The 23,826-nt window shown below is 42.8% G+C and overlaps 1 protein-coding gene across 7 annotated transcripts in view; it reads left to right on the top strand.

Annotated features, from left to right (window-relative positions):
- The first annotated feature begins 745 nt into the window (after positions 1 to 745).
- The window catches only part of NAXD (NAD(P)HX dehydratase), a 61,938-nt gene continuing 38,857 nt past the window's right edge, over positions 746 to 23,826 (top strand). For 2 of the 7 annotated variants that reach the window (XM_014571830.3, XM_075918550.1), the window contains exons 1-6: positions 882 to 1,036; positions 2,633 to 3,262; positions 4,485 to 4,859; positions 8,890 to 9,040; positions 17,146 to 17,191; positions 19,170 to 19,258. In XM_014571830.3, coding sequence (XP_014427316.2) covers positions 943 to 1,036; positions 2,633 to 3,262; positions 4,485 to 4,859; positions 8,890 to 9,040; positions 17,146 to 17,191; positions 19,170 to 19,258 — 1,385 coding nt within the window. In that variant the 5' untranslated portion in view covers positions 882 to 942. The other 5 variants (XM_075918549.1, XM_025182914.2, XM_075918551.1 and 2 more) reach the window with 5 other exon arrangements.

The following is a 23,826-nucleotide window of genomic DNA, read 5'->3' as shown; positions in this document are numbered from 1 at the left end:
GAACACCTAGTTAAACAGTGAGCAGCATGTGTCACTGGAGCAAGAAGATTCCAGGAAGGTTGAAAGAGGTAGATAAAGGGAGGAAAGTAAAAAGTCTGATGAAGGTGCAGGCAGCAGTAGCAGCCAGAGTTAGGATGAGATGGTGGGGTCCTGTCACAGATGAGGAATTAAAGAAGAGCAGGATGAAGGATGAGAAGCATGCAAAGGAGCTGAAGAAAGGAAATTAGAGGAGAACAAATACAGAGCAAGAGAGTGAGCAAGGTGTTTATATGAGTTGATATCAAAAGTATTCTTGGTAGTACTGTGCATGAATCCAAGACAGAAATTAAAACTGTCCTGAGCCTTAGTGCCTCGGATTTCTTATGAGCAAAATCCAACTTCACTGGCTCACCTCGGCTGGTTTTCAATTTTGATTTGTTACCTGGTTTTCATCTGTGAAATACAGCTGGGGGTTACCATCTCTCTTTTAGCCAAAGTATAATATCGTTTGCTCTCCACTTTAAATACTGGTGGGGAAAAACCTTCATCCTTTCCCGAGTCTATGCAGCAGGGGGTGGGAGAGTTGGAGGCTGATGCATATTTGTTGCCTTCGATCAGCAGGTCACAACACCCTCCTGTCGAACCTAAGTGCACCCTGTACGCACTAGAGCGGGGCGGGCTTTTCAGCTCTGGCGAGTCTAAGAGGCGCTCGGCTGGAGCCGGGATTGGCTGCCGCTGGTGGGTGTGCTCCAGAGGAAGGCGTGGAGCTGGGGCCTGTGGGGGCAGCCTGCGCCTCCCGTGCTGCGGCGTGGACCCGGAAGCAGCGCGGATGAGTTGTGTCAGGCGCCTGCCTGCGTGTTTGGCAGGAGGCGGTGTGAGCCCCGCTTGGTGGCTAGGTAAGAGGAGAGTGCAGAGCGGTGCGTGCGGGGCCCGAGCGAGGCCGTTCCCCGCCCCCTTCCCGGGATGATTTGGGGAAGGGGCACTGTCACCACGTGTGTGCTCGCAGCACTGGCCTCGGCTGCAGTTACGGTCTTCTGGCTGCAGGGTGATGATCAAGGTATACCAGCCATCTCCAGCGGGTCTCTCTCTCGCCAGTAGGGAATGGGGGACCTGTAGCTTTGGGCGGCAGCAGCAGCCTCAGCGAATGGCGGAAGCTTTCCTAGCTTGCCACAAGCCAGCTAGATGTGTGCTGGACGTGCGTCGCTGGCTTCCTGAACCTTGCTGGGCAGAGCCAACTACCCAAGCAGGGTCTTTGCCCGTCAAACAAACTGCCTCTTGCTTTGGGGTTGCCTGGAGTGGATGCTCTTTAGGGCGTCTCACCCTTCGGACTCCCCTGCGGGGTTTTACGGGCGTGGCGCGGCGGAATTAGAAAGAAAAGCGGGGCTGGTTGTTTTCCTAGAGCAGTGCCACTGACACCATTGGGAGAAGGAGCTCAGCAGCAGGAAGAAGGCTGCCCTGCCTGCAGTTAGACACAGGGCCTCATCTGAGACAGTAACGAGCTGTAACTTGATTTCCGTCATGTCTTGTCTTTACAAGGGTCTGCACACACATTAGGTACTGTTTAGACCCAATCTATAAATTGTGCCTTCCTCGTTTATCTAAAATCAAGTGCACATGGAAATGTTTTGAACATACACTATGCTATAGTAATTTGGATGGCAGCTTTTCCTTGCCATGTTCGCTATCCAGGGTTTCAGCATGGGAGCAACAAAGTGAAATTCACTACATTTCACTCCTCTGTGGACGGCTAAAGCGCCGACATATCTCTATATAATAGATAGGCTGGGGAGGGGGGGCAACTATATTTGGAAATTTTATGTTTTTTAACTGGTGTTTGGTAAGGAGCTATTATTAAAGAGGTGATTCAGCTGCTCAGGGCAGGGGCTGTCTCTTAACACGGGGATCCCTATCACAAGGACCAGTTTTCAGCATAGGGCCCCTGTGTTTTCAGCATAGGGCCCCTGTGTTTTCAGCATAGGGCTAGATGGACCTTTGGTCTGAGCCAGTAATGCCATTCTTACGTGTTGGCCTAAGCCAAGGCCATCTCCCAATGCGTCTGGAATCACGATCCACCCAGGCGCAAAAACTTCCACACCTGCCCGGGATGACCAGGGACGAAGCTAGCGACTGCCCCGCCAGAGAGGCGCAAGGGGCGCGGGAGGGAGGGAGGGGACAGTGCCAGAGGCGCGCGGCAGGCCCGGTGCTGTCCCGGCCGGGCCCGGCGCGCGGGTGAGGTAGCGCGCAGTGCGCGGTGACGCCGGGCGCGGAGCTGCCTGCGGCGGCCTGTGTGTGAGGGAGCGAGGGGGAGGGGAGGGCAGCGTGCGGGGCTCCGGCCGCGGCGGGCGGGGGCGCCGTGGGATGAGCGGGGCCTAGCAGCCAAGCCAGCGTCCTGCCGCGGCCCGGGGCAGGCGAGCGGGGTGCCTGGCTGAGCGGGCGGCGCCCTGCGGGGGCCGCGGCTCCCTCTGCGGCGGGGACGCGGCCGGAAAGTTTGTTTGTGCCGCGGGGCGGCGGCGGCCCGGGCTGGGATGCGGGGCCCGGCGCTCGCTTGCCCGCCACTTGCCGCCGCCGCCGCTGCGCCGCCGCCGGGGCTGTAGCGAGGCCGGGCGGGCGCTCACACCCCGCCCCCCTCCTCCCCGGTGCGCGGCCATTGCAGCGCCGGCCGGCCGGCCGAGGATGATCACCAACACGCGGGGCTTCCTGTGGTCCGACCTGGAGACGCGGGCGCTGCTGGAGATCTGGGGCGAGGCCGACGTGCAGTCGGCGCTGGACGGGAACTTTCGCAACAGCCATGTGTACCGGGACGTGGCCTGCCGCCTGGCCGAGCTGGGCTTCGAGCGCACCCCGGAGCAGTGCCGCATCCGCATCAAGGGCCTCAAGCGCCAGTACTACCAGGCCCGGGACGGGCTGAAGAAGAACGGGCACGCCCGCAAGATCTGCAAGTACTACGACGAGATGGACCGGATCCTCAGCTGCCGGGGCGGGCCCGACTGCCTGCCCGAGCCGCTGGCCCAGCCCGCCGACAGCGCCCAGCCCGCCGCCGCCCACGCCGGGCCGCCCACGCCGGGCACCCCCCACAACAGCCGCGAGCCCGACACGGAGCTCGACGAGGACGCCGAGCTCGAGTCCCCCCACGACCACTTCACCGAGGACTCGGGCGAGTGCTCGTCCTATGCCGAGCACCCCATCAAGGTGGAGTGTCCCCCCTTCGCCATCCCGGTGCCGCCCACCGAGGGTGAGTACCTGCAGCAGCCGGGCCGGGGAGCCCCATCCCGCATACACACCGGTAGGAGAATCCACCTCTCTCTCTTTTATTTGTCCCCTCCTGAACCCTTTGCATCCCCCTCCCCATACAATAGCTAATGTGCTTCTTATCACTGCTGCACTGGCCTCTTCCCTTCTAGACATCTCTCATCCTTTTCACGGGGAACTGGGTTATAACGTCTTTAGTCTCTTTAACCTCCTTCCCCCACTGTGCTATCTTCTCCATTTAATTTCTCTTCTTCTCCTCTTTGCCCTTCTCCTTCCCTAGCCCATTGTTTTGTCCCTTTTGCCCTTCTCAGTACCAAAGGATCATGTGAATTAGTTCATAAATCTCTTAAATTTTTTAAAAAGTAAAGCATTGCATTATATAAGGGAAGGGGAAATGAAGGTTTTGCTAATTTTATATTAATTTGTTATCAATGGGAAACAAATTGGAAACTAATGAAGAGATAAGATAGGAAGTACCAAACAGTTCTGGATAAAAACAGCAGCATCCTTATGATTCTTGCTGTGTTTAAACTTTGCTATGGATGCTATGCAGTTTTCAGAAAAAAGTAATAATTATATTTTAAAATATATTTTTTAAAAAGCGTTCTGTTTGTTTTTAATGTCAGTATTTGGATTACTTGGCCAAAAACCAACAGTACAATTAAAGGGGGAGAGTGTAGAAAGCAAAATAAAGCCTTTTCCCTGTTGCCCTTTGTACTCTGCGCAAATGTTTTTTAAAGTTCAATATTGTGCTGTGTGCATTTGTCTAAAACCTGAATCTGTCTTCAGAACTCTCAGGACATAGCTAGTTGGTTAACATTTCACCAATCTCCTTTTTGTACATGAATCTCATGAAAGTGTTGTTTACACTAACATCTTTTTTGAAATGTAAATCCAAAATGCCAGTAGGCTGAAACTCCATTCTGATCAGCGTAATTACCTGCAATACACACATAAGGCTGTGCTGTTGAATAGCCTTCACTTAAAGCTTTTTAAAAGATCAAAAAGCCGCCTCTTATTTTTGAAGTTTAGTTCTACAACAGTTAAAATGATTACATATTATCTTTTTGGATAAGCATGTATTTCTTATTTTGCTTCTCTTAAAATAATCAGACATAATCATGCCTAACTTTGACATAAAATAATACCTTGGTATGGCAAAATAGACCTACATTTTACAAGTGGAACAGTTTTACCTTATATTCTTTCCTTTTACCATTTCTGGAAGATTTAAAATATTATCTACTTTGTTTTAGGCTTTAAACAGATCAGTGCTCAAACCAATACACCACCACTTTCTCAACCCAAAAGATCAAAAAAACGCCACGCAAATTTAACACTGGATAAAATGATGGAAAAATTCCTGCAACAAAGTGTGGATACAGAAGAGAAATTTTACAAATATGAAGAGCAGCGGCTTAAACTTGAGGACAAGCGCCGTGAAGCTGAGCATGCTCGAGAACTCCAGATGTTACAAATGTTGGGACAGATGTTGGCAGGAATTTCTTCTACGGTATCACAAAGGTCACAGTCTATACCAACTAGTAGTCAATCTCAGAGAGCAAATCACCGATCCTATGGCGATAACTTTAATTATAATGCTATGGCAGCAGCACTTTCTCCACCAATAGGTACTTCATTCTATAGCATAAATAAGACCTAATATATTTAAAAGAATTGTGCAATGGCTTATGATAGTCTCTGAAAATAAATGTCTAGCTTTGACATTTTTCAATATTGTGGTGATTTTTTTTTTTTTTTTGTAAATTGAATTAAAATGTCTTACCATGCATTTGTTCTGATATATAAGCTCTAATTCTAATTATTGAAATAATATTTTGGAAAAAGCAGTTCAAAGGTACTAGTCAGTTCATATCACATTCCTATCTGTATAAAATGGAATTATATATATTGTGTGGATGTATATAATATGTTACGGAGCTTAACCTTTACCAAAAATGATCTCGAAGAAAGTTTGTGTCCTGGCAGCAGAATGAAACAATAGTTTTATGAAAAATTGGGGAAAAAATGTAAACATTTTTCAGTAATATATTTGCTGTCAGGGTTTTCATCATACTTGGGAATGTTAATTCGAAGTAATAGAAGACTAGGAAAAATAACATGTATTGGGATTTTTAACTATGGGTATGTCAGAAATGTTTTGAACATTACAGCTGAAGTCAAAAGAAGCTTTGTCATTGACTTCATTAGGACCTGGATTTCACTTTAGATATTGAATTATGTGGCGGTATGCCTTATCTATAGGCCAACGGTTAGATCCTCAATTTACATAAATTATCATACCTCAGTTGAATGCTACGGAGCTTAAATAGTTTACACCTGCTTGAGGATTTGTCCTTCAAATACTTAAATTTCTTTACAAAAATACCTTGAATCTTATTTTCGTCTTGCACTGATTCATTTATGAATATACCAGGGTCTGGATTTTTCAAAATATTCTTAGAATTGGCATCTATGAAGTCTTAGTTTTCCGCTTTAGACTCTAGCCTGTACAGCTTCTGTAATCAAGTATGAAGTGCATAGTAACAGAGACTTCAAGATTTGTGGCAGTATGTCATTTATATTGATGATGATCCCTCTGTATATTTACTTAGAATGGGTAGTAACAGTAATCAAAGTGTTATCAACCTTGAAAGTAAAGCCTGTGTGGCTTATGATTTTTATAGCTTGGCAGGTTGGAAAATAGTTGTATTTTAAATTCCTATGTAGGTTCAGTATTAAATGGACGAGTAGTCTAAAAATACAATACAGATAGTTTTATTTCTAAATTCTGCTTATCAGGACTATAGTTTGCATACTTAGAGAGCCAAATAGATGTAAGGCCCAGTGCTACATTTCTGAGACAGAAAAACTTTTCTTCAAATTCAGTGGAATCTTGAATAAGCAATGAATGAATGGTCAGGAATGTTATGCATTAAGTTAACATACTTTCTTATTTTATTGAATGACTCTCTGGCCTGTAAAATGACTTTTTGATGTCTGAATAGTTTATCATAATTTTTGAGCAACATTTTAATATTTAAACGAAAGTGTAGAATACATACAGGCTTTATGTCTTACAAATAGTGGCTTCATTTTTCAGTCTTAGAAAATAGATACAGAAAACTACTTAAGCTCCTAAATCTTGAGCACATTATGTACTTTGCCTTAATATTATTACTTTTAAAATGCATTCACTTTTAATTCTGAAAGTTGTTCTATTACTTTGAAGACTTGAAGCCATGATTCTGTTTCTCTTGTTACATTTGATGATGCCAATGTATACTTATAATTTTATACTATAGCAAGAGAAACTCAGAACTGACCTCCAGTCACAAAAGGGGTTTTACAGTTTATAATATGTTTTAAAGTGAAATATTTAAGATATTTCAGACCTAGTTAGTTGTATCTGAAGGTGAAGTGAAATGAATTAGCCAAAAGTGAAATCCAGTTTAGTATTCCTTATTCATGTTCTCTGTTTCCCCCTTATTATAGAGTCTCTGTTGTAGAAAAGCTAGGAAACTGAAGGTTCAACAGCCACGTCACTGTAAATAGGTTGAGCATGTATGGGATCAGTGTTCCCTCTAAGCTGTCAGCAACACAGACCTGCAGCTGCTTAATGAGTCCCACCCAGCCAGGGGCTCAAAACTCTGCACATGAAACTGCCTGGCTTGGGGAAAAGACACTTCTCCCTCGGCAATAACAGCAGCTCCCTGCTGAGGACGAAGCAGCAAGGCCCTCCTAGTCAGTAGGAAGGGGATGTGTCCCTGCTGGCTGGGAGAGTCTTGCTGCTCTGTCCTCATCAGGAAGCTGCTGCTGTCACTGAAGGAGAAGTGCCTCCCCTGCATCCCTGCCAGGCAGCTCCTTGTGTGAGACCTGAGCCCCTGGCTGGGAGAGTTTATTGAGCTTCTGTGGGGCTGTGTTGCCACACAGCTTAGAGGGAACACTATATGGGATGTATATTTCATATAGGTTTTTATGGTCGAATACTAGATAATTTACAATTCCTCTACATGTTCTAACACAAGGCATCCCTGCTATACATTTCTCCGGTATACATCGGTTCTGTACTAACTCCATTGATGCTTCTAGGAACCATTGCATTATATATCCTCCCATTCCCCACACATCATGCAAAAAAACCACTCCCAAAAAACCAAACCAATTCACACAAAGGGAAGTCAGCTGTGGGGGGAAAAAACACCCTGCTTTACATCCTTTTGCTGTACGTCTAAGGTTTTTGGAATGTGTTTTGGACGTATAGCGGGGACACCTTTTATTGCTTTATTTCCAGAGCAGAAATGTTTTGTTATACTCTAAATTGTGACAATGTTGTTTTGGACATGCTCCAAGAGGGTTAGTTTTTGATCCCAATGGTAGTGCAATGCCTATGTGATAGGATTTCCGAAGCAAGAGATCAGCCTGGGATATTATCATTTTTGAATGCTATGAAGTGATTTTCTTACTACAGTGTAGCTAGTCTCATTTCATGTTAGTCTGTGAAGTTTGGAGAAGAGTTTCTGCTGACATAGTGCAGAGCTGGAGTTTTCTTATTTGTTACCATGATATTTTCAGAGTTGCAGGGCTGGTGACAGATGTCACTGGGCAGTGTGTGTGGGCAGCTCAAGAAGGGGCAGGACCTCAGTAGAAGGGGCAGGACAAGGGGCAGCCAACTCTCTCAGCACCAGCAACTCTCGGACTAGGGATGGAATAGTGTAGTCAATTAACCGATAAGAAATAGCGTTAGGTTAATGCTATAGACTACACGCATTTCCTTCCCCCTCTTCCGACTCTTTGCCAGTAAAGTTTTTAGCAGGGTTTTTAGGACCAGCAGCCCGACTAAGTCCTAGCTCGTGCCAGATCCGGGACCTATCCCTGCTGTGGCTCTGCATTTAAGTGTATTAGGAGGCAGGCAGCCCTGCTCTGTTCTGGCTCTCTCAGATCCTGGAAGCTCGGCCCCTCGATCACCTGGACAGGGGCTGGTGCTACCCCACGATGTGCAGCAGTGCAGGGTGATAGGCAGCCGGTCCATGAGGGGAACTGGTTTTTAAACTGGCTCCCTTTGTGGACCAGCTCCCACCTGGCACCCCACACTGCCGCTTCTGATACGGAGGCAGCAGCACGCAGTGTGGATGGAGCACGCTGGCTGCCAGCTTTGTCTCCAGAAACTATAGAATAGTCGACTAACAGATACAAATTCATGAGGTTAATCGACTATTCAAGTAACTGTTGTTTAACCCCTGTAACATGGATTGCTCTGTGCTAACCCCAGCCAGTTCTCAGCACTGCCTGAGGCTCCGGGGGCAATTTAAAGGACCCAAAGCATTGGGCCCTAATCACCAGGTCATGGGACAACTGCTTTCTCTCCCTCTTCCCCATCAGCGGCTCTGTAGAGTTGCATCCTAATGTTCTTAGAACATTTTTTTCCTACCTGTGGTGTTAGGATGGCAAGAACAATTACTGAGTACACAACTGAATACTTCTAATAAAGTAAAATTGCAGAGTTTGGGTTTTTAATTTATTGTGTGTAACTAAGTAACAGCTTTGTTACAGAAATTGATTACACCAATGCTACTGAGTGTTTTAAAATGCGCTGAGGTTTCTATCAATTTAAAAGAAACATCTCTGAAGTAATTTTTTAAATGTTTTTATCTTTTTCAGTTATTGAGAGAGCCTTTTCACTACACAAAACACATTCTATAAAGGACATGGAAAATATTTTTCAGTTGGTGCGCAATGTTATTCCTCCTCTAACAGCACGGAAGCATAAAGGTCAAGATGGACGGATAGGTATCGTGGGAGGATGTCAAGAGTAAGTTGCACAGAAATATATATGTTGATTTGGGATCTCAAGTACGTATTTAACTACCTTAAAAAAGCATTTACATTGACATTATTGTTTTTAAGGGATTGTGAACCCTATGGTTACTATAAGGTGGGTTCATAACTGGTAGGATAACTGTTCCCAGAGAGTAGTTATCAATGGTTCATAGTCATGCTGGAAGGGCATACCAAGTGAGGTTCCATGGGGATCAGTTTCAGGATTAGTTCTTTTTAATATCTTCAGTAATGTATGTAATGGTATAGAAAGGACACTGATAAAGTTTGCAGATGATACCAAGCCGGGAGGGGGTTCAATTGTGTTGGCAGACAGGATTATAATTCAACATGATCTGGACAAGCTGGAGAAATAGTCTGAGGTAAATAGGATGAAATTCAATAAGGACATATGCCAAGTACTCCACTTAGGAAGGAACAATCAGTAAGGCCTTGGGCGGAATTTTGTATCCGCATCTGTATCCGCAAAAGTGAGCCATGGATAGCTACATTAACATCCATGAATGTGGATGCCCATGGATATAAATTGGATATCTATGGATTTGCAGGCCTTTTCACGTTTTGTCTGCATGAAACTGATTGTTAATGACTGTCTAGGAAATAGTACTGCAGAAAGGGATCTAGGGGTCAAAGTGGACTCAAGGTAAATATAAGTCAACAGTGTGATACTGTTGCATAACAAGCAAGAATCATTTTGGGATGCATTAACAAGAGTGTTGTAAGCAAGACACAAGAACTTCAGAGTGGTAGCCGAGTTAGTCTGTAAGGGTATGTCTACACTACCCCGCTAGTTCGAACTAGCGGGGTAATGTATGCATACCGAACGTGCAAATGAAGCCCGGGATTTGAATTTCCCGGGCTTTATTTGCATAAGCCGGCCGGCGCCATTTTTAAATGCCGGCTTGTTCGAACCCCGTGCCGCGCGGCTACACGCAGCACGGGCTAGATAGTTCGGAATGGCTTGCTAGTTCGAACTATCTAGCCCGTGCCGCGTGTAGCCACGCGGCATGGGGTTTGAACAAGCCGGCATTTAAAAATGGCGCCGGCCATCTTATGCAAATAAAGCCCGGGAAATTCAAATCCCGGGCTTCATTTGCACGTTCGGTATGCATACATTACCCCGCTAGTTCGAACTAGCGGGGTAGTGTAGACATACCCTAACAGACTATTTGTTGGTTTTTAAGTTTTTCCTAGTAGCACCTTAAAGACTAACAAAATATGTAAATGCTATCATGAACTTTCATGGGCACAATCCACTTCTTCAAATGACACAAGAAGTAAATCTGCTTTACTGTGCACTGATTAGGCCTGAAATGGAGTACTGTGCCCAGTTTCAGGCACCACATTTCAGGAAAGTAGTGGAAAAATTGGAGAAGGTCCAGAGAAGAGCAACAAAAATGATTAAAGGTTTAGATTAAAGGTTGTTTCTCAACCTTTTTTTATAAAGTACCCCCAGTACCTATAGTTTTCAGACACACAGGTTTTTTTCTACCATTGCAACACATTTGTTTAGACAACTTAATCGTGGGCAGGCAATTAAATCTTTAGGTGTAAAAAGTACAAACATAATAAAGGGCTGTAGAACTTAAAACAAAAATTCAGTTTTCTCCAAATTTCAGTTGTTGATGTACCCCCCCAGACTTCTCTCAAGTACCCCTAAGGGTACTTGTACCACTGTTTTAGAGAACATGACTTATGAGCGAAGATTGAAAGAATTGAGTTTACTTAGTCTAGAAAAGATAATACTGAGAGGGTAGATAACAGCTTTCAAATACCTAAAAGCCTGTTACAAGGAGGAAGGAGAAAAATTATTCTCCTTAACATCCGATCATAGGACAAGAAGCAATAGGCTTGAATTGCAGCAAGGGAGATTTAAGTTGGACATTAGAAACAACTTCTTAACTCAGGGTGGTTAAGCACTGGAATACATTGTCCAGGGATGTTGTGGAATGTCCATAAATGGAGATGTTTTTAAGAGCAGATTAGACTAAACCCGGTCAGGGATGGTCTAGATTGGAAAGAGCAAATACTGGCCTTGCAGGCTGGATCGCCATTATATTTTGCTGTGCCTTGCAGGTATGGGTGATTTACAGCTCCGATTGGCTACAGATTGCTGTTTCTAGTCAATGGAAGCTGCAGGAAGCAATGCCATGGTCTGTGTTGTTTCCCATAGCTCCTGTTGGCTGGGAACAGAGATCCATGACCAACAGGCGCTGCAATCACTGGTACCTGTGGAGGCACATGTAAATATAGTGGCAGGGCCTGCAGGGGGTTAATCCTGGTGGATGCAGCAGTTTTATTGTCCACTCTAGGTCTAGATAGTGCTTGGCCCTGCTATAAGTGCAGGGGTTGGACTTGAAGACCACTTAAGTTTCTTCCAGTACTAAAATTCTATAATTCTGTATACAAAAGGGTCTTTGCTTATTCCATCATTAGAATCAGAATACGTGTCCCCGTAAGTGCTGGCAAATACCAATTTAAACTGGGAAACTGGAAGAATAACATTATTAGAATATACTAATGAAAATTGCCTCCTTTGGGAACTTGATAATTTTGCAGTAATATTGTCCCTTTTTATTTCAGTTCAAATAAAACAAAAGACCTTCAACCTAAAGCTGTATGTGAATGCTGCTGGTACTTCCAAACCGAAACTGAAATTTCTGAATCTGTGAATTTTTTTTTTTTTTTTAAAGCAATTAAAATTACATGCTTGTTTAACAATCAGAAAAGGGGAATTCCCAGATTCAGAAGTTTCATTTTCTGTTTGAGGTTATCTGTCCAGTCCCATAGTTTGTCTTTTGATTTGGATAGCTGGAATACAATTGCTGTAACTGAATTCCAGTTTACAGTGAATGAAGTCTAAGTGTTTCCTCATGGGTGAAGGTGGAAGAGCACTTGAATCAGTTCCTGGCTGTTTTGAGAAAGTTCATGGTGATGATAAGGAGTCTCTCGAAGACTAAATTTGAAAAGAAAAAGTGAACGGGAAGGCAAACTGGATGAGGAAATGTTGTGGAAAGAAGAGACATGGCTAAACACATGGATCAGCATTAATATCACATTCTCCGTCAGTACACAGTCCAGCGTGGGGACGCTAATGATCCAACCAGCAGACCAAATTTGGTGATGAATCCTGGTCATGTGTCACGTGAGATGCTGCTTCTCTGCATATGCACATATTGGATGCAATCAGACCCTGAAGAGAGTACCGATAATACATGCTAAGGATGTGAAAAGAAAGCCAGATCCAGGTTGGCTAGAGAAAATGAGGTTGTATCACAAATGCATATTTTATAACACAGCAACTCTAAAATGGAAACACAATATAGATTTGAAAATTGCAGATTTTTTTTTATGGATACATTTCCTTTTTCTTATTCAACTTTTCAAGCAATGGTTACCTGCCTAAGACCAAGCTCCTAAGCACCTAATCAAAAGCAGATATCAGGTGAACTATTAAACATGATTACTGATGGCTTAAGGGTAGTAGTGTGAAATAAATTGTGGAAAAGCAGATGGTTAGAGTAATGTGTATAGTGACCTAGTGATAGCTAACTGTATGTATACTGAGAAAATTGTGGTTTATGTATCAGAGGTTGTGACCCTCGGTACATCTATATTCACACTCGTCTCCTCACAGCAATGATTTTTGTACAGAACATGCCTTGAGGTGTCATTTGAAAACAAATAACATGCTGGTCAATAATATCATTGTTCGGTATGTGTTACAAGGCTGTGTGTGAAACTGTGGATATTCTGTGACTTAAAAGGTGTTTAAATTATACATGTCAGGGAGAGCTGGTACACAGGTTTTCCACATATAAGGAAAGAGGCCAATAACACAGAACAGGTTTGGCCAAATTCATTTTTATGAGAAGTTACAGATGGAAGACATGTACATAGTGCATGTTGAAACTCTCTTAACCAAGATTCTCTGGTCCAGCAACATCCATGGCCTGGCATGGATGTTGCAGGGCCAGGAAGTCCTGGTGCAGGGCCAGGGATAAGGATCCCTGCAGGGCTGGCGGAGCAGTGGGCTGCCCACAACAAGCCTGTTATCAGAGCATGGCAGCAGGTCTGCCCAGCGGGGTTGGGAGATACGTGTGTGGCTGCTCAATGGAGCGGGAAGCTGTGGTAACTCAGTGGGGCAGGGATCCATGGCTGCCTGGTGAGTCCTGGATCCCCAGTGTGGTGTGCGCGGCTGCCCACCGGGTCCTAGAGTGAGCAGAAGGTGAGGTGCCAGCCAGGAGGCCAGCAGGCTTAGTGAGAGCTGCTGGTAGCAGGAGGTCCAGAAATGACTTCCCCTGGAAAATCCCTCATCTGGGAACAGTCAGGTCCTGAAGGTGCCCGACCAACCTGTAGCAAAAAACAGGGTGGGTAAGAGGAACCAGTTTGGAGTCTTATCTCCAAACTTTGTGGTTCCATCATTCAGCATGAGCTGATGAACTTTATCCAAGGCTACACTTCAGAAGAAATATGTTTAAAAGGATCACTCAACTGCACAGAGAGGGACTGAGCCACCAAAGGAATCGTTTGCCTTAAGAAGACAAAGAAATCAAGCAATTTGATCTGTATGATGTGTCTGGGCCAGGCCATTCAATAAAAAGCTGGAATGAAGACTGGATAAGATTAACATGATTTTTAACAAAAAAATGTTTTGCTAGATTTGTGTGTTAAACATTTAGATGCTTTCCCTTTTATTTGTAACTGCTGCTTTCCCTTTTCTTTGTAACCATATCAGATTACACAGATTTTGAGTGCATTCAAGTATATTTTTGATTAAATAAACTTGTTTTACTTTTATTCTAAATAAGTATAGTACTGTTTGACTAAAACTGGAATTAATAATTAACTTAAAGCAGCAGGCTGCTGTACTTTTGTCTCTTTAAAGAAGGCCGTATTACTTTTCTTAATGTTCCAGGAGAGAGTTGGACATTTTCATGGTTTTGGATGGGGGCCAGATTAAGACATACTGAGGCCTTAAAATGTCAAATTTGAGGCCCCATAGCATAACCAAAAAAGTGCATTATTCTAAAAGGACAATGAAAATACAAATAATTTTATATTTGCTTATATACCATACATAGGCAAGGATGCAACTAAAAACTAGTAAATTTTTTTGCATTTAGAGACCCCACATAATTTGAGACCCTAAACTGTAGTTTATTATTCTTGTGCATAAATCTGGCACTGATTTTGGAGAAATTTGGAAATAGGCATGTGTTGGGGTCACTTGGTTGATTTTTAAAAAAGAAGGCTGGCAGAGACCAGAGTTTGGTTGTAATGTAACATGCTTCTGGAATCAGAATTGCTGAACCAGGGCTGCTTAACGTGTAATAATTCAGTGCATGCCAGTTTGGGAGTGATCAGACAGGGAGCTATGGCAGCAGAGCCTTTTTAAGGCATTCAGAATTACAGGGCCAGCATTGACATTACCTCTCACTGGACTGAGTTGGAAAAAAATGTGATAGAGCTTGAAATTGGAAGCAGTAAGAAGATTGGAAAGCACTGTGCTACACTGGCAAGAAAAGTGAACACATTAATAAATGAACTGTGTTTATGGTATTAGCTGACAGATTTGGAAAAAGATCACATTAGGTTACATATGGATGTGCAAGCATTGATGAAATCTACTTGGACAAGACCTCGCACCTAGAGCTTTGATGAAACTTAGTAGATTTACAATATTTGTGAATATTGGAGTCTACAAAAAATGTCAAGGTTCTGTAAAATAGAAAACTCAGTGTGCCTGGAAACACAATTAAAAATTGGCTGTATTATCTCAAGATCAAGAGTGATCATGAGGCAGCATTTGAAGGCAATATGGTCAGTATAACTAATAAAGGATTTACTAAGAAGCAAAAAAATTGTTCCATCAAAGGAAACCAGTTGCTTTTGCATTTGACACATTTGCAGTTGCATGCACAGTATGACTGGATCTCCTGACCAATGAAGACCTAGCACCATGCAAAGCAACAGCACAAAAGAGATTTCATGAAGCAGTTACTCCTGTATGCATACTGGTGTGCTTTTCATCTAAAATAAAGAGAAAATAAATTGTCAACTGAACAATAAGAAATTTCTGGCCATTAGTTGCTCAGTAAAAATCCTCACTTTCTGCTATATTCACTTGCATTTAAAGTAGAAACTCTGTATTCAGTATCACTGTTTTCATCTGCTATGAAGGAAAATGTTTCCCCTGAAACGCGGTGGAAAAATCTGAAGAAGGCTGATATTTTATCTGACTTCATAGAAGTAGTGGTGCAATTGCATCAGTGTTCAGCAAGCATAGAACAAGTTTTTTCAAACTTTAGATACATCAGTTCAAAACGGAGGCTAAGTATATATACTTCAAAGTTGGGCTTGTTCTATGGAATGCTGAACGGCCATATGGATCTGGAGTGGTAGTCTACAACACTGCATGCTTCTGATGTATTAAGCAAGCCTATAGCTCTGCATTATTGTCATTTTCACAATCTGCTGGTTTTTATTTTGTTTGTGATGTAGAAAATGCCAAACACAATGTGTAGATGTTCTGATGTTGAATGCTATGATTACATATATTATTATTACTCCCATTTCAGTTTTACTTCTTTTTGCCAAACTTAAGCCAGCAGATTTGGATGTTAATTTATGTAACCAGAATTTGAATATAGCTAATACTAAGTGTAAGGTTATGTGCATTAATAAAATGATTTTATCATAATCACAGTTTTTAAAATACTGTACTTTCTAACTAGCTTTTCCTCGGGTGGTTAAAACCACCTCTGGATAAATGTTATATCATCCTTGTTTTAGCTGTAAAAGCAATTGAAGTTTGGTCACTTGAGTTCCCTTCTGTCTTCTTTCTTCTTTCCATCTTAGTTACTTACTTTAAATTTCCTTTTACATTGTGTGAATGGAGCTTTGAGAATAAAGTAAAAAGGTGAAGCATCTGCTGTAGATTGTGCATAGTTATGATGCCCTTCTACGATTCCTGACTTTCACCAGACTTATGAACCAAATCTTGGCTACTTGGCCATGATCCTTAGTTTGAATTCCAACTGCCTTTTGAGATTTTTATTCTGTACCTTCTCAACACTTATCTGGTGGCATATTTTTGCTGATAGTATCCTGATTTGAACTTAGGGGGAATGCAAGACAGTGTAGGCCAGGTGAATAAGATACTGGACTGGAAATTATAAGCCCGAGGCTTTATTCCTGGCTTTGCCAGGGACCTGATGATAGGGACAGTGTGTCTCAAACCTTGGTCCTCAGATGCTAGTAAGTTCCAGCCTGTCACCCAGAGACCTAACTCAGCTGAACTCAGACAGAGGAGCACAAGGCTGGGATCTGACTGACGGTGGTGGGGGTCTGATTGGTCCCCAGCCTCCATTAAACCAAGCATAAGTATGGGAAGATGGCTGTGCAGCTAGTTTCCCCATGTTTATGGCTGCTTCCCCTGCAGTCCCTGATTCTAGCTTGCTTCAAACTCTGAGGCAGGACAGTCAATGTCCCAATCATGATATCCATTGTGATATTTTGAAAGAGTCATTTCACTTTACTGTACCTCTGTTTGGCTATCTCTAAAATGGAAATATTAACTTAATTGTAAAGTGCTTGGAAAACTGCAGATGAAAAATATCACATGATGAGCTAAATTGATTTTTTTTTTTTTTTTTTACAGTTAGGTTGTCCCTATTGGATTATCCTTAATTTTCTAATTTACCTTTTTTGTTGATCTACTAGAGACAAAATTTGACCTGCCAAAGTACATTACAAGGTACTAATTTTCTGAATGTATTGAGTCTCTCTCATGTTGATGTAAGTGCTTTGAGTTGACTACTTTTATCTCTCTTTTGTTGTATAATCATGTGACAGACAGGGTGAAATTTTGGCCTCATCAAAGTCACTTGGAGTTTTGCTATTGGCTTCACTGGGGCAAGGATTTCACCCATTCTTTATAAATAAACAAACACCAGGAGTTCTTAACTTGCTCTTTAATTTGGTTCTTCATTGTAGCAGGTTGATCAAATGCCAATTTTGTCTTTTGATACAATTGTGAAAGTTTGTTTTCTAACCTCGAACATGTTTTATTTGTAGGTACACTGGGGCACCATATTTTGCTGCAATTTCAGCTCTAAAAGTGGTATGTGTTTTCTTGCCTTCCTGTGTAATGTATTTTAATAACATAAATGGATTTTCTAGTGTCATTTGCAAAAAGCTTGCATTGTACTGTGCATAGGATTTTAATTCTTCAGGAAATGTACCCTTTTATCTCTTCAATAATAATTTCTGAGTTCTAGAGGATTAATATTCTTCCCAGTCATAGAATTTTCAGGTTTTTAAACAAAAAGTCGTTCCTTTTTTTTCAGTAAGCTAAGTTCATTATTATTGAATTTAGGGAAGACCAAAAATAATGTAACCTGGACACTTTTTTAGCTCTAACTGACTTGAAACACAACTCAGTATCTCACAAGATGCAATGGCCCTAATACAGCCATTTACTATTTGTAGCCAGCTTGCTGCACCAACCTGGAATTGTACTGAATTCAGTAGGCCTATGCGTGGGGTGGGCAATAATTTTTAGGGGGGGGGGGGGCACTCTAAGATTTTGGCAAGTGGTCAAGGGCTACACTTCTGTGGAGGGGATGTGGGGTCTGGGATGGAATTGAGGTGCAGAAAGGAGCTTGGGGTATGGAACTGGCGTGCAGAAGGGGGTTGAGATCTGGGAGCTTGGGATACAGAATCCAGGAGAGGATTCTGGCCTGAGGGAGGGGCTCTGAGAGGGTGCAGGATCTGGGAGAGAGTTATGACTTGGGAAAAGGGGGTGCCAAGGGTTTGGGTAGTGACCTGGGAGGGGGCACGGGTTCAGAGGAGAATTCTGGCTTGGGGGGTGAAGTGTCTGGGAGGAAGTGGTGACCTTGGGAAAAGGGATACAGAGGATTTGGATGGTGGCCTGGGGCAAGTAGCTGGGGAAAGCGGGCATGGGGTGCAGGAGGCAGGCTCCAGGTGGGGGGCACTTACTCTAGGTGGCTCTCAGCCAGCAGCCCTGCAGGAACCTGAGTCAGGCTGTCTGCTTCAGTCCCCAGCTGGTTGGCTGGCTGCTCTACATGGTTCTGTTCATGAGGAAGGGAGGGAAGCTTCACATGCTGCCCTTGCCCCCAGCAAAATTTCTCAGCTTCTATTGGCCAGAAACTGGCTAATGAGAGCTGAGAGATTATGCTGGGAGGCAGGGTCAGAGGAAGAGCCTCCCTCCTCAGTGTCCAGAGGGGAGAGCAGCCAGCTGTTTAAAGTGTGAGCTGCTCTGTGCTTAAGGGTTCCAGGGAGACAGCTGTGGGACAGACTTTCTTGCCCGCCCCTGGCCTAAGTACAGGCACAGCATTTCACCTTAACAGAACAAACTTCAGGATCAGGAGCTTAAATTGTTCAGGGCTTGGAAAATGTTAAGTGATATTACTACTTCTGAGCATCCACTAATTGATTGTCTTCCTTTAGTTTGTATCTTTTAAGCTTGGGGTGTCTTTCTACATTCAAAGTATTGGAAACTTCTTGTCCCTGGCTACCTAATCTACACGTATATTATCTGCTTTTTCGCATTAGAAGTAAAAGAAGCAAAGCATACAATTCAATTGTAATAAATGGAATTTCACCAATTTATCTCAAGTCCAGATCTGGTTAATTGGATCAAAAACCCTGGCGCGCTCATGGGTAATCAAGTTCGTCTTACATGAATATAGCACAGCACCAATTGAGTCCTTTTCTGTTTTTCCTTACTGTGGGGGCCTAGGCTGCTTGTTATTGCTCATGCAAGAATAGAGAGGATTAATTGTTACAGGGTTTCAGGATCTGGCCCTAAACATTCAATAATTTTTGCCATAATCCTGTTCAGTAACCAAGTATTTCTGTAAGTTTCCAACTTAATATGGAAGTTAGATGTAAGAGAGAAAGCAAGATTTCTCCAAACTATTAAGTGGCATGCTAGTTAAAATGGAACAAACAGGTAGTGAGTTTGCATTATTTAACAAGCTGTAGGAATTCATAGTTGTTCAATGAATAGCTATTGGCATAATTGTTTACATGCTACTAAGATTACAATTGGTAATTCTGCAAATTTTCTTTCTTAGGGTGCAGACTTATCCCATGTATTTTGTACCAAAGATGCAGCAGCTGTGATAAAATCATATAGTCCAGAGCTGATTGTTCATCCAGTTCTGTAAGTGACTTTTTTTCTTTAAATGATCAAGTCAGGACTACTAGATTGAACATTTCAATGTGATTATTCATTGGTTTACATTTTCTTTTCCTGAATTAAAGGTTATGAAAGTACGTATTTTTATTTAAGAGCATGCAGGGATTGTGACCTGCTAGAGCCGTGGCTACTGCTATAGCTAACTAGCCATGCTCAACTGGCCAGCATTTGGACACCAAGGTTAGAGCCATTTGTGTGCATTTCTGTCAAAGCACAAATTTAAAAAGCAAAGATTATTCTTTCAGTTTGCTTGCTGATGTGTTTTGTAAAACTTTAAATGAGAGCAGTTGCAAAACCCAGAACTGAGTATGGGACAAGTCAGCATTTAAGAATCTTTTCTAAATATCAAAATAAAACACATCCCAAATTTCTTCCTTCTTGGTTCTTAATTTTACTTTTTCATCAATGTGCCCATAACACTATTAGTGCTAAATTAGTGAGAAACTGAGTTTAATTTTGTATAATTCTTCTTAGTCTAAACTTCTTAATTGCTTCACCTTGTAGATAGCAAATCTAGTCATTAAAGGGTTAACTAGATTCAATATAAAATATAAAGGTCGCCTTATATGCATTTGTTGCAGGGTTGGTTAGTTTGTTTCATTTATTGGCTGGAGTTTGTTGCCAACTGGATATCTTACAGGAGATAGTGTTTTGATTAGGTTTTGCAAATTGTTTGGAATGAATGGACCAAATAAGACTCAAGATACTTACTTACAGAGCTCCAGGGAAAACTTGCAGTACATAGTGCACTGTGTTGGTGTAAATCAAAACACTTTTTCTAGTATAGGCTTATCAAAGCATTTGGTAATCACTACTGTAGACAGGACTTAATACTTTTAAAAACATGTTAGCACCTTTTAGAAAGTGTATGATAATCAACCCTAAAGGGAAGCCTGAGACTGACAGCTACAAGTTAGTGCATTTTAAAGATGTTAAACTTTTTCTTTGTGAAAATTGGTGTTTAAAACAAGTAAGCGATGAGGGGTTTTTTGTTGTGCTTTAGAAAAAAACCCTTTTTGTTTTCCTGGTGTAAACAAGGTAGAGTGGTTTGCATTGCTGGGGAGCAGCCACACTGATGTCTAAAACCTGGTGTGCAGATCCTGAGCTGGTGTAAATTCTCAGCTCCATTGAAGCCAATGGAACTATGACAGCTAACCAATATGATTTTATGTGGGAGGAGTTGATATAGAGTACTGTTGACTGGTTTGTGGTAATAGAGAACTGTCATAGGAACAAATGAGACAATGTGGTCCGAAAGGAGAAAACCACAAGCAAGATTAAGATCAGTAATGAAGTGACAGATTTTCTCTAAATCCCTGTATGTGGAATTTCCACACAGTTTTAGTTCAGTATCTTCAGTATAATAAAATTTTCTATTAAAAAAAAAAAAATTCTTTGCAATCATCCTGGTATCTTTTTTTATGCTAATCTAATGCCCTGTCCTATTCGTTCAGTAAATATACAAATGCTACATAGGGCAGGTAGCCATGTGTCTGAGAGAGAATCTGCCTCTTTCATCCAAAGAGAATGTTAGGTCAGATTATTACAATTTTTAGTCGCTTGACAGCCCTAAAAATAATCGCTATTAATCGCGTGTGATTCCTCTTTCAAACACTGCGGTGGTGTTCCAATGGGCAGCACTGCTTGGAGCCCGGCATCATCTGGAGTTCCCAGCTGACTCTGGGCTCCATGCAGCACTGCCACTTGGAAGTGCAATTTTAGTACTTTAAAGGGGCAGTGCATTAGGAGCTGGGCACTTCAGAGGCAGTGCAGCATTAACACCTGCGATTAACGTGTTTAATTTTTTTAACATGTTAATCTTGTCCTGCGTTCATGCAGGTTAGTTGACAGCCCTATTATTTATGTCAGTATTACTGATTTTTACACTTCAAACTGACTTAGCAGAAACCGTCCACTAATATGGTTGGATGTTGCTGGAAACATTATTTAAAACTGAATAAACAATGTTCAGGTACGGTTTTCCAAAATTCTTTGACTTCTCCCATAAGACTTGCCTATCTTCCTGCCTCCAAATCTGAGATAATAGTCTTTCCTCATAAACAAGGGCACTATACACTTTTGTGGATGCCCAAATGTCTTGATTGAATGTTCTAAATCCAGTTTTGTCAGTCTGAAACACAGACTGCCCGTATACATACCATCTCTTATGTGGTATTGAGCTGCCAGTCTGCTTCTGCTCTTCTAGCAACAGCAACTTCTATTCCCATCAGTCCATTTTATTTTCAGAGATCACTTGAATTGTCTCCGATGCTGTCCTTAATGCATGGGAGGAGATCCCTGTAAAAGTTTGCAGAACTATTGCTTTGTCCTCCTTTTTACTCCTTGTTAAAGGTCACCTTTGCTGTGATATCTGCATGATGCTTGACAGTGACTAGGCAGCTGATGTTCTGTGACCCTGCTTGTTGTGCCACTCATTATCAGGGCCTTGTGTATTCTGTGATTCCGTGTCTCACTGATTTTATTTTGCAAAATTTGACATTTTGCCAAATGTTGAACAATGCCCATTTTACTGCAGTCAAGAGCCTGACATTGTTCTCTCTGCTCTGCGATGACCTTGCTGCAGCTTCCTTTTTTGGTACTGCTTTCACCTCGAGGGGGAGTGCATTACAATAAGCAGCACATTCTCTTGTCCTATTCTCCGTAAATATGTGAGTTGAAATGAGACAAAAAGCTCTCTGGGCTCATCCGGATGGCCTTTGCCTGTCTTTTGAAGATACGGGCCAGAAGAAGTGTATGGCAGCTACAGGGTGAGCTGATGAGTCTTGATAACCAGACAGAGCTCTCATGCCCAAGTTACAAAATGTGGTGGGGAGGGGCCTGAACAAAGTTTATCAGGGAAGGGTTGTGAGGGCAGAGGGCCAACCTGATGAACTTCAGGTACTGGGGCAGAATTCCATCCCTTGTGACTTGCAAAGGATGCAGGGTTGAATTACGGTAATTTGCAGCCATAGATGTACAACAACACAGATTCCCAATGGCTTCACACCATTGACTGAACTGCCTCTTGAATGAATGGTGGCAGGGTGCCTGTTCTCTTTCCAGTGAGGCAAGGATAGCAAACATGAGGCTCAGGAAGGATAGAGCTTTATCTAGCTGCCACATTTTCCTTTTCCCCTAGGAGCTGTGTAGCTCTCTCTCTAAGGAACCTAAACATCCAGCCTTATCAGGAGTAATTTTCTCCTTTATTTAGGGTTTCTAAAAAATATACTGCTGGACCTTCTGAGAGGATTTGGCAATGTAATGCAAAAAAATCAACAAGTTAACTTAATGAACATTGCTGTGGAATTGAATATCTCATGCTGCAAAACTTGAGCCTATACTGCAGTGATGTACACAAGACCCTCATCACAATCCTCTTCGTCCCTCCCCCCGCAACCTTCTGTCTCTTATAGCCATCTCTTTTATGTCATCACATACTCTCCCCCGCCTCCCCGGTAAACTCTTCAGGGGTGGCTATTCTGTTACAGGTATGCATGTAGTATCGTGGTGGGCAGCCTGCAGGCCGTATGCAGCCCATCTGTGTTCCGTGTGTGGTTGAAAGATACTTTGTTTACTGTTCCCCTTGTGCAGGATTGCTAGATTCTGCTGGTTTCCATCTGTGTAGTTTTTTTTCCTACTAGTATTACTGAAGTTACACACATGTAAAGCAAGGGCACATGAAGTTACATTTATGTTGATTGCACATAACATTGTCTGTGAGAGCCGTGTGCTCCCTCTCTCTCCCCCTCTGATCAAAGTGCTAATCCATGTGCACAACCCTGCCTGCATTCTCTCCCACAGATAATTAGATTATTGAGAGGGTTTTTATTTAAATGATGTAGTTTTGGTTTTAGTTTAGTTCAAAAGTTTTAAACAATGCCAAGTGTATGTAGCCTGCTTCTAACTCCTCCTCTAAACTCCCTCACAAAACTCCCTGTTAGCTGCCCCTGTTTACTAAGCTCCCTAGTCACTTACTAGCTGGCTTTATATAGCCTGGCCTTCCTGATAGCCCCATCCCCTGGTTAAGGCTTGACCAATAACCAGGGGGTTCTAGATTTCAAATCCTCGTTAAGAAGCTTCCAGCTGCCCTTGGCTGAAGAAATGGGTTGTACCCATGAAAACTCATGATACTATTTTTGCTAGCCTTAAGGTTTTTTTTAGTTAGACAAACACTGCTACCCTTCTGAAACTTTGGAGTACAGGCAGTCCCCGGGTTACATGGATCTGACTTACATCGGATCCCTACTTACAAACGGGGTGAGGCAACCCCGCACTAGCTGCTTCCCCCCAGCAGACCAGGGAGACGCGAAGCTAGCGCCTCCGCCCCCTCCCCCAGCAGACCAGGGAGACGCGGAGCGGCTTTTCTCAGCAGACACCTCAGCTTGAGAATAAAGGACTGAGGGAAGTGAGGTGTGGAAGAATAAAACTGAGCTCTGGAGAAATGTTTGGCTAGAGTTTCCCCTACAATATGTACCAGTTCCAACTTGCATACAAATTCAACTTAAGAACAAACCTACAGTCCCTATCTTGTA

Source organism: Pelodiscus sinensis, chromosome 1 (assembly GCF_049634645.1).
Source record: "Pelodiscus sinensis isolate JC-2024 chromosome 1, ASM4963464v1, whole genome shotgun sequence".
NCBI lineage: Eukaryota > Metazoa > Chordata > Testudines > Trionychidae > Pelodiscus > Pelodiscus sinensis.
Note: the sequence above shows the minus strand (reverse complement) of the source record. Positions and strands in the feature narration are given on the sequence as shown.